Source organism: Schistocerca cancellata, chromosome 7 (genome assembly GCF_023864275.1).
Source record: "Schistocerca cancellata isolate TAMUIC-IGC-003103 chromosome 7, iqSchCanc2.1, whole genome shotgun sequence".
Lineage (NCBI taxonomy): Eukaryota > Metazoa > Arthropoda > Insecta > Orthoptera > Acrididae > Schistocerca > Schistocerca cancellata.
This window is the reverse complement of record NC_064632.1, coordinates 606396149-606409314: the sequence shown is the minus strand read 5'-3', so window position 1 is coordinate 606409314 and position 13166 is coordinate 606396149. Positions and strand designations below refer to the sequence as shown.

The 13166-nt window shown below is 41.7% G+C and overlaps 1 protein-coding gene across 1 annotated transcript in view; it reads right to left on the bottom strand.

Moving 5' to 3' along the window:
- The window catches only part of LOC126091892 (cadherin-99C), a 631851-nt gene that overhangs the window by 9175 nt on the left and 609510 nt on the right, over positions 1–13166 (bottom strand). The window contains exons 27-28 of the mRNA XM_049907188.1: positions 11921–12053; positions 11299–11440 (exon numbers count right to left, since the gene is read on the bottom strand). Of these exons, the coding sequence (XP_049763145.1) occupies positions 11299–11440; positions 11921–12053 (275 nt within the window). The remainder of the gene's footprint in view (positions 1–11298; positions 11441–11920; positions 12054–13166) is intronic.

Below are 13166 nucleotides of genomic sequence, written 5' to 3'. Positions count from 1 at the left end.
CCGTTTGAGCTCTTATTTCTCTTATTTTATTATGCTGATCATTTCTCCCTAAGTAGGTGGGTGTCAACAAAATATTTTCACATTTGGAAGAGAAAGTTGGTGATTGAAATTTCATAAATAAGTCACGCCGCAAGGAAAAACACCTTTGTTTCAGTGACTGTCTCCCCAACTCACGTATCATAACAGTGACACTCTCACCTCTATTGCACGATAACACGAAACGAGCTGCCCTTCATTGCACTTTTTTGATGTCCTTCGTCAATCCCACCTGGCAAGGATCCCACACCGCACAACAATATTCCAGCTGAGGATGGACAAGTGTAATGTAGGCTGTCTGTTTAGTGGGTTTGTCACATCTTCTAAGTGCGTACCGAGCGAGGTGGTGCAGTGGTTAATCACTGGACTCGCATTCGGGAGGACGACCGTTCAATCCCACATCCGGCCATCCTGATTTAGGTTTTCCGTAATTTCCCTAAATCGCTCCAGGCAAATGCCAGGACGGTTCCTTTCAAAGGGCACGGCCGACTTCCTTCCCCGTCCTTCCTTAATCTGATGAGACCGATGACCTCGCTGTCTGGTCTCCTTCCCCAAAACAACCCAACCCTCTTCTAAGTGTTCTGCCAACACATAATGGATGATCACTGATTTGATTTTCAAAGTACGTACATTCCTCCCGATTTAAATTTCAGAACCCTTCCGCAGGGTAACAATTTACTGGAACAGGTTTTATTTTTTCATTTACTGTTTGTGTTTTAGCACATGGCACCTCCCAAGCTATCAATTTATCAGTTTGTAGCTCCATCTTTCTCATATCTATTTATTGGAAAGCACATGATGCTGTATGTGGCAGTGACCACTTTTGAATTGTTCCTTCTCCACCTCAGGGTGGTCTCCATTATGGAATTTAAAAATTGCCATTTGGTGTTACTTCATCATTTCTTTAAATCCTGGTATCATATCTCATAAGATAAGTGAAGTTATCCTCCATTGGAACACTACTGTGATATTACAAGTAGCAGAAGTAAGTAGCACCTCAGTCCCCACCACTAGAAATCTGTACTTTGGTGGAAACACGAAGTAGCCACGGCCATTAAAAATTACAGACAGGAATTCTAGCAATGTAAACAACATCCATCGAGGGATAGACTTATCACCTTCAAAAGATTCTCTGCCCAGGTCTGCTGTGTTGTTGGGAACAATTTGTAACTGTCACTATTCAGACCTATACACCCTTTTCTCAAGTATGGGATAAAATGCACCATATTTATGGGCATCAGTAATCCTTTAGTGTCCTGGCTGTCTATCATTGCTGAACAACCAGCCATGTAATATTCCCATGTCTTGGGATTTTAAAATTATGCTCTGCCTTCTACTTTCATAAAATATTACCAAAAAGTATTTACCTATTTTTTGGTTCTTATCCCTCAGAAGGATACAATGACATCACAGGAAATGGGAACTCTTGGAGCTCTTAACTGTATTGGCGCAATTTCTACTTTCACTAGGATGGACACAATCATCATGAAAATGCCTTTGGGCTGTTGTGCTGATAGACCACTTACACTTCATCTTCTCTGTACTACAGGTGATCCTTCTGAACTCTTTATACACTTCAGCCCCTTGGAGGGGAGCGAGAGGTACTCATGTTGTCACAGGTATTGCTGAGTAAGTGTATTACCTACTCCTATATGGATCTTACCTTTCATTATGTAGACCATGTAGATGTAGATTCCCCTTTGCATGCAGATAAACATTCGTATATGTATGACTAACACTTTCAGTGAAGTATCAAATGGTATCTGTTCACAAAAATTTGTCTTGTGAACCAAAGTAAAAATCCCACCCAATGTCCTTCCAAGATCAATTCAAATTTTATAACAGACTGTGTAATGACTGAGACTAAGACAGTAGTTTGTTGAGAATTGTATTCCTCAGAGAGCTATCCAGCTGCAAGGCAAAGTGTCATTAGTTGTCTAAGTATAGTGACCATGCAAAAATAACCGTTGCAGTTCCACGCATTGCGTGAATTTTCAGGAGCAAGTGACAGTGGTGAAAATGTGTATTACATTTCAATGTGAACAAATATTACCTGTCTGAAGGATTCTTGTCAGTCCCCACAATTTATTTTAGCTGCTCACATGCAAGGATCTTGTGCCATTAGGTTTAACAGATATGTCTGTTCCTTTCTTTTTTTATTCCTTATTTTTCACTGTATTATGAGGTTTTAGTTCTAATAGGATACCAATGGGTTTCTAATACTGAAGATAAATGGGCTATCCAATGGCCAACTATTGTGCCTTCTCGATCCACTGAGCGTAGTTGGGATGTGGGCAGTTGGTAGTTTGTGCGATGTGTGAGGGTGCGTAGTGGTATGAAAAAGGGGAAAGGGGGCAGGGGGGACAACCTTCCCCAAGAGAGATCACCTTGTATAAAAATGTTCAGCATTGTACTAGTGAATATCGTTACATGTATGCTTCCCCAACCAGTAGATAATTAAACAATTACAGGACTAACAACGAATAAACAGATACATTTGATCTAGACACCTGGTCATTACATATTCTGATTCACATGCTTGTATGTGTAGCCATGTGTCACTCGGTGTTTTGATATGACACAAAAATATCTTTTGTATCCCTCTAGCCTTGTATGTCAACATGACACTCGGGATACATAATTTTTGGTGAATTATTAATTACCAACAGTGAACAATAAACTGAATGTTATGTGATGTCAGAGTGACTTTGTGAAGAATGATGGAAAGACTCTTCATGTGCAGATATTTGTTGTGACTCGCCGATCATTCAAAGTGCTGCCGCGCAATTACGTGTGTCCTCTACATGCGGCGCTATCTGCCAGCCATGCAGCAGCCGCGCCACCTAAGCGGCCATCCAGCCAGTGGTCGCTAGACTTGGACTCAGTGCTCATTCGAATGTTTCAGTGTTCACATAACTTGCTTTGACAACTTGCTCAGTGACTTACATGTATTGTGTCGTTTTGAAATATATGTGTTCAATTTGACATTATAACAATTGGCAACGAGGATGGGATTTTTTCTTTTCATCGTTGACCCACAGGTTTCCATGGCTACTGTTGAGCAACTATTGCAAGGTCTCATTGAACAGCAAACACTTCCATTTCGTCGCGGCGTCAAATGCGGGGCATTTCTCATCGTTGTCTATACCTCCTTTTCCTCCTTACGACGAGACGGCAGAAGACTGGTCTGATTATGAAAAAAGTCTTCGACAGCACTTATGGCATTTCATGTCACGGACAAACAAACATGTAAGTCTCTGTTCATTTCCTGGATTTCACCTCAAATGTATCGGTTGTTGTCACAATTTGCTCCTTTGAAAGATCCTGTGTCTTTCTCCTTTGCTGAAGTGTGCTCACTTCTGTCTGTCTATTTTCAAAAGCAAACGCATGTGGTATCCTCTCGTGCTGCCTTTTATCATTGTCAAAAACAACCGCATCAATCCTATCACGCTTGGGCTGCTGAACTTCATGGCCTCAGTCGAAAGTGTCAATTTGTTACTTAAGTTCACAAAGAATCCTTTGCCGATTCCATGGTACGGGATGCTATTATCCAGTCGGCACCCGACAAAGAAGTTCAGCAACGTGCCCTTCAGTTGGCAAATCTGACTCTAGATGAAGTCCTATCCATCACAGTCTTTTGAAATTTCTCGCGCCGCTGGGGTGCAAATAGAGGCGTGGGGTGACGTTGGGCAAATACAACCTCTGTCCACTGTTGACAATGCGTGAGGTGCGTCCCCGCCGGCCAACGTGGCCACAGTACGCTCCCACATGCAGCCTCGGCCTAACCGTAAACAACCCTCTAAGAAACTGCAGCAAAACCCCCTGCAACTTCTTTCATGTCCGTGGTGTTTTACGAAACATTCACACGAGGATTGTCCCCAACATTGGGCTGTGTGTCACACTTGCAAAAAGTAAGGTCATGTGTCTTCCGTTTGCAAATGCGACCGCATACATGATGTTCATGAGCATGATGCTGAGTCTGATTCTGTGTTGTCTGTCAATTGCACTTCTTTCCTTTCCGGGAAGTTATTCCTCACTGTCCAAATCCTAGGTCGGGATGTTCACATGCAAGTGGATACCGGTTCTGCTGCCACTATAATTAATTCTCAGACGTATCTTCGGTTGGGTTCTCCACTCCTGTAACCTGTCACTCGGCAATTACGGACATACATAAACAGAAGATTTCTCTCTTGGGACAGTTTAATGCTGAGGTATCTTACAAATCCGTCGTTCGCACTGTTCCCATATTTGTGGTTGACCAGAGCAATGCAGAAAATCTTTTTGGTTTTTATGCCTTTCGTGTTTTTGGGTTCTCCATAGATGACTCTGTCAATATTGTCTCTGATGCTATTCCTTATGCTCAACTGGATTCCTTGTCGATGACAGTTTCGTCCCTTTTTTCTCCTGGGTTACCCCATGCAAACGATTTTGAAGCTCATATCATGCTCAAACCCACTGCTCGGCCTAAGTTTTTTCGGGCTCGGCCCATTCCTGTGTTCCTTTGTGATCGGGTAAAACGGGAGTTGGATCGTCTCACTACTTCAGGGGTCTTGCTTCCTGTCACTTCCAGTGAGTGGTCCTCTCCTGTCGTTGTCGTTGCTAAGCCAAATGGTGATATTCATCTCTGTGGCGATTTCAAAGCCACTGTAAATGCTCAATGCCTCATCGACACTTACCCTATGCTCCGTCCTGAAGAACTGTTCACTAAACTTGCTGGAGGCCAGTATTTTTCTAAAATTGACCTGTCAGAAGCTTATCATCAAATTCCTCTCGATGCTGCTTCCCGGCAGTTTCTGGTCCTTAACACGACTTTCGGCCTCTATCAATACTAATGCTTGCCATTCGGGGCTGTTAGCGCCCCTGCTCTCTTTCAGCGATTCTTGGAACAATTATTGCTCCCTGTCCCTGGGTGTATCAATTACATGGACGAAATTGTTGTCACTGGCTCCACCACTGAAGAACATATTCAAAATCTCCGCACACTTTTTACTGTCTTAAAGACTGCCGGTCTTAAGTGTAATCTTCAGAAATCACAATTTTTTCAGGCATCTATCACGTACTTGGGGTTTCAACTCTCTCTCGGGATGGTACTCGTCCGCTTCAGCAAACTGTCGCTGCGATCGATGCCCTTCCTCGCCCTACATCTGTTGAGGAACTGCAGGCCTTCTTGGGGAAAATAGCATACTATCACAAGTTCTTACCGTCTGCTGCTTCGGTGGCTCAGCCATTGCATCGCCTGTTGCATAAAAACGTGCCTTTTCACTGGCCCACGTCACGTGATGCGGCTTTTCAGAAATTGAAGACTATGCTGAAACAGGCCCCGTGCCTGGCTACTTATCGACCTGGTCGACATCTTGTTCTTGCCACGGACGCCTCTCAATATGGGGTCAGTGCAGTCCTTGCGCACCGTTTTCGGACGGCTCTGAACAACCCATTGCTTATGGCTCCAAAATGCTCATGGACGCCCAACAAAAGTATTCTCAAATTGAAAAAGAAGCTTTGGCCATTATTTATGCTCTTCATAAGTTTGGTGTTTTTCTCTATGGAGCCAAATTTCATCTTGTTACGGATCACAAGCCACTTGTTTCCTTGTTTCATCCATCATCATCACAAGTCTGCACACCACCTCCAGCGTTGGGCTCTTTACTTGTCTTGTTTCAATTATGAGATTCATTTCCGGCCAACGGCCCAACATGCAAATGCTGATGCTCTGTCTCGCTTTCCCATGGGTCCTGATCTGGCATTTGATAGGGACGAACTTTTGTGTTTCCACCTGGATGTTGCCGAGCAGCAGGTTATAGACGGATTCCCCATCACAGGGGACCGGCTGGCAGTGGTGACGGGTTCTGATCCTACCCTCTCCCAGGTTTTATGCTGTATTCAGAAGGGTTGGCCAGATCGTCCATCTACTAAGACTTCTGACCCGTTGCGGAACTACTATGCTTTGCGCTACCGCCTCACAGCTAGGGATGGTGTTATCCTCCTTTCCAAAGACAATGCTTTGCCGCGTGTTGTGGTAGCTGCGTCTTTGCGTGCTTCGGTCTTGCGCCTCCAGCACCAAGGGCACTGGGGTGTGTCTCGCACAAAATCTCTGGAATGCCGTCATGTGTACTGGCCTGGCATCAACTCTGAAATAGCACACACGGTCGCTGCCTGTGGCCCTTGTGCGTCACAGGCCGCTGTCCCAAAGTCATCTTTGTCACCGTGGCCTTCGTCTGAGACGCCCTGGGAGCGCATTCGTGCTGACTTCGCGGGACCTTTTTTAGGTACTTATTGGCTCCTCGTAATTGATGCCTACTCTAACTTTCCTCTCATTGTCCGTTGCACGTCGCCTACCGACGCGGCAACCACAAGTGCTCTCGCCTGCATTTTTTCTTTGGAAGGCCTTCCCTCTACTCCTGTTACTGATAATGGTCCGCAATTTGCCTCCTCCGAATTTGCGGATTTTTGTGCTCGTCACAGCATTATGCATGTCACGGCCCCTCCATTCCATCCACAATCAAATGGTGAGGCTAAACAACTGGTCCGCACATTCAAGGCTCAGATGCGGAAACTCCTGTCTTCTTCTGCTGCTGATGATGTGCTTCTCCAGTTTCTGGCTTCTTACCGTTTCACCCCTATGGGCGACCACAGCCCGGCTGAGCTCTTACATGGCCGACAGCTCCGCACGCTACTTCATCTTCTGTATGAAATCCAGACGGACACAGGTGTTGCAGTGCGTCATTTGGACCAGCTTCAGCCTCGTGTGCCGGCAACGCCTATTCCGAATGCCGCTACACCACCTTCAGCTCTACCGGATGCTTGGGATCTTGGCGTTTCTCACTGCTCACAACGCAGCCCTCTCACCATCATATCGGTGCCAGTACAAGAACGGACACCACCAGGAGACGTGCCCACGCAGGAACCGGATTACCGTCATCTGTCGGAGCCAATCTCCTTGCCTCCTTCTCCTACGGACGCCGACACATCGCCCGTGTCTCCTGTTATATCAACTGGACTTGCCACAACAGGCAGATTCGACCCCAACGTCTCCTGTCATCTCGACCCGTTATCATCGGGGACACTTCTGTCCTCGAGACTTTACAGCCAGTCACACAATGCCTATGGACGTTAGCAATCTACAAGCCACCTCCATCAAGACCAGTGAAAAAATTTCAAAGGGGGGAAAAGTGTTGTGACTTGCCGATCAATCAAAGTGCCGCCGCGCAATTACGCGCGTCCTCTACATGCGGCGCTGTCTGCCAGCCGTGCAGCAGCCGCGCCACCTAAGCGGCCAGCCAGCCAGCAGCCACTAGACTTGGACTCGGTGCTCATTTGAATGTTTCAGTGTTCACATGTCTTGCTTTGACAACTTGCTCAGTGACTTAAATGGATCTATGTTGGGCAGTGATTTCCCAACAAGAAGTGGCAACATAACCTCACGCCATGTCAACCGCAACACGAGCAACACCTGGGATCTAAGCAAATGACCACAGGAGTCCATTTCCAGTAGCTCACCAAGCTGGACATCACTGCTTCATATCAAGAGAGTATGAGATGTGATGACACAACAACAAAGACAGAAACCTGTGTTTCCCCAGTCTTTTAGTAGGAGTCCATGCCAACTTGTTAGTGCACTGCAAAATTTCAACTGAAGCTTCTGTATTATTATTACATAAGTTTACATTTGTCACTGTGATAAACATTCAGTATGTTTCTTAGCAGCCGGTAATGGTGTTGAACTGACAATGATGCAGTTGTCTTTAGTATTTTAGCCTTAGCCAGGTGACAGATAACATAGGGAATTTGTGCAAAGATTTTGACACAGAGGATTGGGTTGTTGTAGTAGGTGGAATGGGGAACAGCCTAGCTAACGGCAGAAATTACGGCACTACCAGAGACAAGGATGAAATAGGAGTACCGACTACATGCAAATGTGAGTTTTGAGGTGGTCTTGCAGCGCCGTGACCAGTCCTGGGTAAACACTGCTGTGAGCTGTGTGAACACTGTGTTGAATATGCTGCTGCAGACTGAAGTGAAGTCTCATACAAGTGCAGTGCCTATTGTAACACGAGCGAGATGAGGATATATTAGACATAGCATAACCTGAAAAGGAGAAATATAGGTTGGCTGATGTTCCTGCAGAATATGAACGAGGGCCGCCATCACACGAAGCGAGGTCTCTGTGGTTACCGGTGTCAGAGGGGCACTTTTTTTAGGCTAGAATAAGGATTCAGGCAGCCTGTTTTGAAACAAGTCAGAATTACAGAAGAGCCTCACAACACACTTAACAATGTACAAATATGTAAGGTTAATTTCATCAGAATTTTAAAGGATTGAGTAATACAGTAGAAGAACTTGTCTCTTTGGAAAATTTAGAGAGCTCTGAAAAGATAAGACATCCCGTGCCTACCCGAGCATCACATAACCGTACGATTGCGTATGTTACATATAAAAGATTACACTCTAGCGTATCGCTCGTGTAGAACTAATACAGGAAAAGGAGGAGTTGTTACATACTGTATATTAAGATGGAAAACAAGTTCAAAAACATTTATACAAGTAGATCTTGTAGTGATCAGCACAAAGAAGTGTGTGCTTGTGAATTAATACCAAAAAATTGTTCACACTTAATTGTAACTGTACATAGGTCCCCACTGCAAAATTTTGAACTGTTTATGAGGCATTTTGATTGCTTGCTATGGAATCTGTCAGACGACAGCAAGCAGTTAAAAGTCTGTAGTGGCTCATGTAGATCTTCTAAAGGATTCTGATATGAACAATGATCTGTAAACCTTTCTGGATCCTGCTGTTTGATCTCAGTAATTAACTTTCCAACATTGATGGATAAAGACAGCATGAACGTAAGTGATAATGTTTTCTTTGTTGCAGCTCAAAGCAAGAAAATAACTGTTTACCCAGTAACAAATGCTCCCTCTGACCATGATGCACAGTTATGCTAAAAAAGATAGTGCCATTTTTTAAATGACGATATACAAGAGATGGCGTGGGAACAAAATTCGTAATGAACCAAATGCTAACATTAAATTTAATCTATCCCATGGTAAATTCATATCATTATTTTAAAACAGCTTTCTGCATAACCTAATCAGAAATGATGTTAAACAGCCATGGATCATTGGAGGAAAGAAAAAGGGAAATGTATCTGTTGGCAAGAACAAATAGTGATGCTGCAGCAGTTGCACACTACAAAACCTACTCAAAATTACAAAGAAAATTATTAAAAACTCAAACAACATGTATGTAATACAAGAAATCAGTAATTCCAACAACAGACTTAAGGCTACATGGAATGTAGTGAAATGAGATCCAGGACAATCAGCCACAGAATAGGGTAGCATCAGTATTCAACTTATGGGGGGCTATAAGTGATGAGTAACAGGTAGCAATAGTTTAATAATCATTTCTTAAATATGGTAGAAAGTATGTGGATGAACAGTTAAAGAGAAAAATCACAACAGTGTGTTGAGGAAGCAACTCTCATAAAATTCGGTCATATTCTTCATAACTTCTGCTTCTGAAGTTAAGAAAATGATATATTCTCTCAAAAATAGAAGCACATCTGGATTTGATAGTGTTTCCAATAGAGTACTAAATATTTATTTACATATAGTAAGTCTATCTTATCTGAAATATATAATGCATGACTAACTCACGGCATTTTTCCAAAGAGACTGAAATATGCTGTTCTTAAACCCCTCTATAAGATAAGTGATAGGAGAGAAGTTAATAAGTACCAACCTGTTTCACTACTGATATCATTTTACAAAATTTTTGAGAATGTGATGTATTCTAAAACAATACCTCACCTGAGCAACAATAATATCTTCCGAAAATCACAGTCTGGATTTCAGAATTGTTCTACTGAGAATGCCATTTATATGAAGTTTTACATGCATTAAATTACAAAACTGCACCAGCTGGTGTTTTCTGTCACCTCTCTAAGGCATTTGACTGTGTGAGTCACAATATTCTCCCACTTAAATTAAAGTTTTATGGGATTGATGTTATAGCCAAACAATGAATAATATCATAACTAACTAAAAGAATTCAGAAAGTTGTTCTTAATAGTTTAAGCAATGTAGTCTGAGGACATTATTCTGACTGGGCAGACATAATATGTGGGATTCCCAAAGCATCAATCTTAGCTCCACTATTGTTCCTCAGATATATAAATGATATTCTACGTAATACACAACAACCAGGATTAGTTCTTTTTGCAGATTAAACTAATATTATAATCAATCTGAGCATGCATACAGCAAAAGATGAAATGGTAAACGATGTTCTTAAATGCATCATTGACAAGGACACAACACATTCAGTTCTGTAAATCTAGAGGTACGAAACCAATTTTAAGTACAACACATGTTGACAAAATAACAAATGATAGTTTTTGGTGCCCATATTGATGAGAATTTTGACTGTAAAAAGCACATTTTAGAGCTCCAAAAAGAACTTAGTTCACCTACATTTGCACTTAGAATCATTGCAAATCTTCGTGAAATACACGTTAGTAAGCTGAAATATTTTGCATATTTTCTTTCAGTATCATAAGGAGTAAAGTTCTATGGTAACTCATCTTTAAGAAGAAAGTGTTCATCGCTTCAAAAGGTGCTGTAAGAATATTATGGCAGACATCTGTTTAAGGAGTTCGGCAATCTGACTACTGCTTCACGGTATATTTATTCCCTCACAAAGTTTGTTGTTTCTATTGCCATTAAAAAAGGAATTGTTCTGAGAAATAGTGAGCTGGTAGTCTTTTGTGGAGTATACAGTGTGTTGACGATATTTGACAAGTTACATGACAATATTTGACATGTAACGAGTGTGTGGCACTGCCCAGATATGCCTTAGGGAGGAATTCAAAGTGTCAGTGTGCAACAGCATGCTCACAATTCCTTTGGTGTTGAAGGATTGAGTTGCTCTGTGAGACATACTGAGTCAACATATCTGAAGTATAGTTAATTTTGAAATACATAATTACAGTGAAGAATAAAGGAGATATTTAGTGATAATGCCTCCATTTGAGAGCCATCACCTTCCATTTGCCTTGTAGTTTATGTTGGGGATGTCCAATTTTTCTTTTTTCTTACAAAAACTGATTTTAAACTGTAGAATGCAACTTCCTTTACATCCACTGTCTCACTGAGATGACCAGTTCAATTCTTTATGTTACAATCTATAGTATTTATTTTTGTCCTTTGTTAACCAGAACACATTTATATTAGGAAGAACACTGGAAAATTTTCTACTTCATACCTTTGATAAACAGGATTTGATATGTGAGGAGAATCCTGACCCACGATATTGTGCTCACTTTCATTCCTGTGATGCCCACCTCCCGCTATACTGGAGGCACGCGCTGTTGTGGCAGCGTCAGAACTTACAGGACTCTGCTGGCCTGTAAGTGTTATAAACATGAGTCATTTCTTTACCATTCTTTCTCTGAAACTGAATAACATTACAACATATGCAATGGATACACATAAATAACTTGGAATCAGAGTTAGTGGCCAACCAGCATTTACTTCCAGTAGAGCCAATAGACACATTTAAAAGTGACAAACTAATTCTACCTTTAGGAACTATCAGTTTCAATGGTTAGAAAAGAGAGGAAGGTCTGTCAGACCCCAGCATGGGAGGAGCCTGCCTGCAGTGACAATAAGCAGGAACTGCATCACACCCTCACAATGTGCTGGGGCCTGACTGACCTGCCATTCCTTTCTAACCCGTGAAACTGATAGTTCTGAAAGCTAGGACTAGTTTTTCTCTTTTAAATGCATTTGTAACCACTGGCCAGCAATTCTGTATGTTTACAGTTTTCTATTTCTTAAGTGAATTTCCCATTTGATACAAACAATAAATAATTGGTAGGACATACCTATGCTGTCACCATTTTCTTTTGTTATGTAGCTCACATTGTCTAAACTGAAAGCATGATTTTTACTGCTAAAGTCCAGTTGTAGATCATTGTAACTGTCGCTGTCATCCAGTGGGACACTCATCTGCAGAACCTGAAATGTGAAAAGTGTGTGTTGTACAATGCTGATGTGAGACCTGCATTTTGTTTTCTAGTGAAAGGTCCAGAATCATCAGAATACACAAAATTGAAGCTTTCATCTGTGATGTATACAGCTGTGGCACATCAACTTAATTGTTAGTGGTTAAGGCCCTACCTATCATTAACCATTAAGTTGATGAGCCACAGCTGTGTACATTATTATTGTTATATGTGAATAACTGTGTAACAGAGATTAAAAAAAACATAAAACTGACATTATGTCAACAGTGAATTTATTGCAACAAACATTGGAGAACTACCACACTGCTTATAAAATACCATTTGTTCGAAATCTACACAATCTTACATTACTAGCATCAGTTTGTCTCAAACAGCAATAATTCTGATTTGGTAAAAAGATCAATTGAGAAATAATTCAACCTTAATATAGACTAACAGAGCCTGAAGAACTTATTATTTACCACCTGCTTCTAGTCTGTCACCAAGTTTCTTAGCGAAAATGAACATTGTAAACATATTTAAGAATATCGTTTAATGGAATGGAACATCTGACTTTTAAGCAAGGTAATACAATCAATGTATGTTTTTATATTCCTCTTTAAACTTATCATTTTTACTATAATGGCATATGAATTACTTTACGTAGTACACAGTAATGAGCAGCTGAGTCAGCGGTGCCTGCTTTGTTGGAGCGGAGCATTTCTACCGCAATAGAAAATGGAATAGTTCGATTTGTTATTTTATTCACACTTTGCCAGTTCTTGTACTGGCTCTCAGTATGAGATTCAAATACATGATGAGAGAGACACACACAACACCAGCATACCTGACGGAACCAAATTATGGAACTCCCATGTCAAGGATGTATTGAAACTACCTCAATGGGGAAAAAATCTCTGCAGCCAGAATCAACTGCCCCAATGATAAGCATCACCATTAACTATAGAAGATTCTTACTGTTGACAGACAGAGCAGAGTATACAAAATAATTTTTTTGATTCAATAGAAGACAACAACAACCATCTAGACCCTCTTCCTTGTTACTGATTACAGAAGATACAACCTCAAATGTGTATGTTTAATCCATGTGAACCTTTGTCAGCTG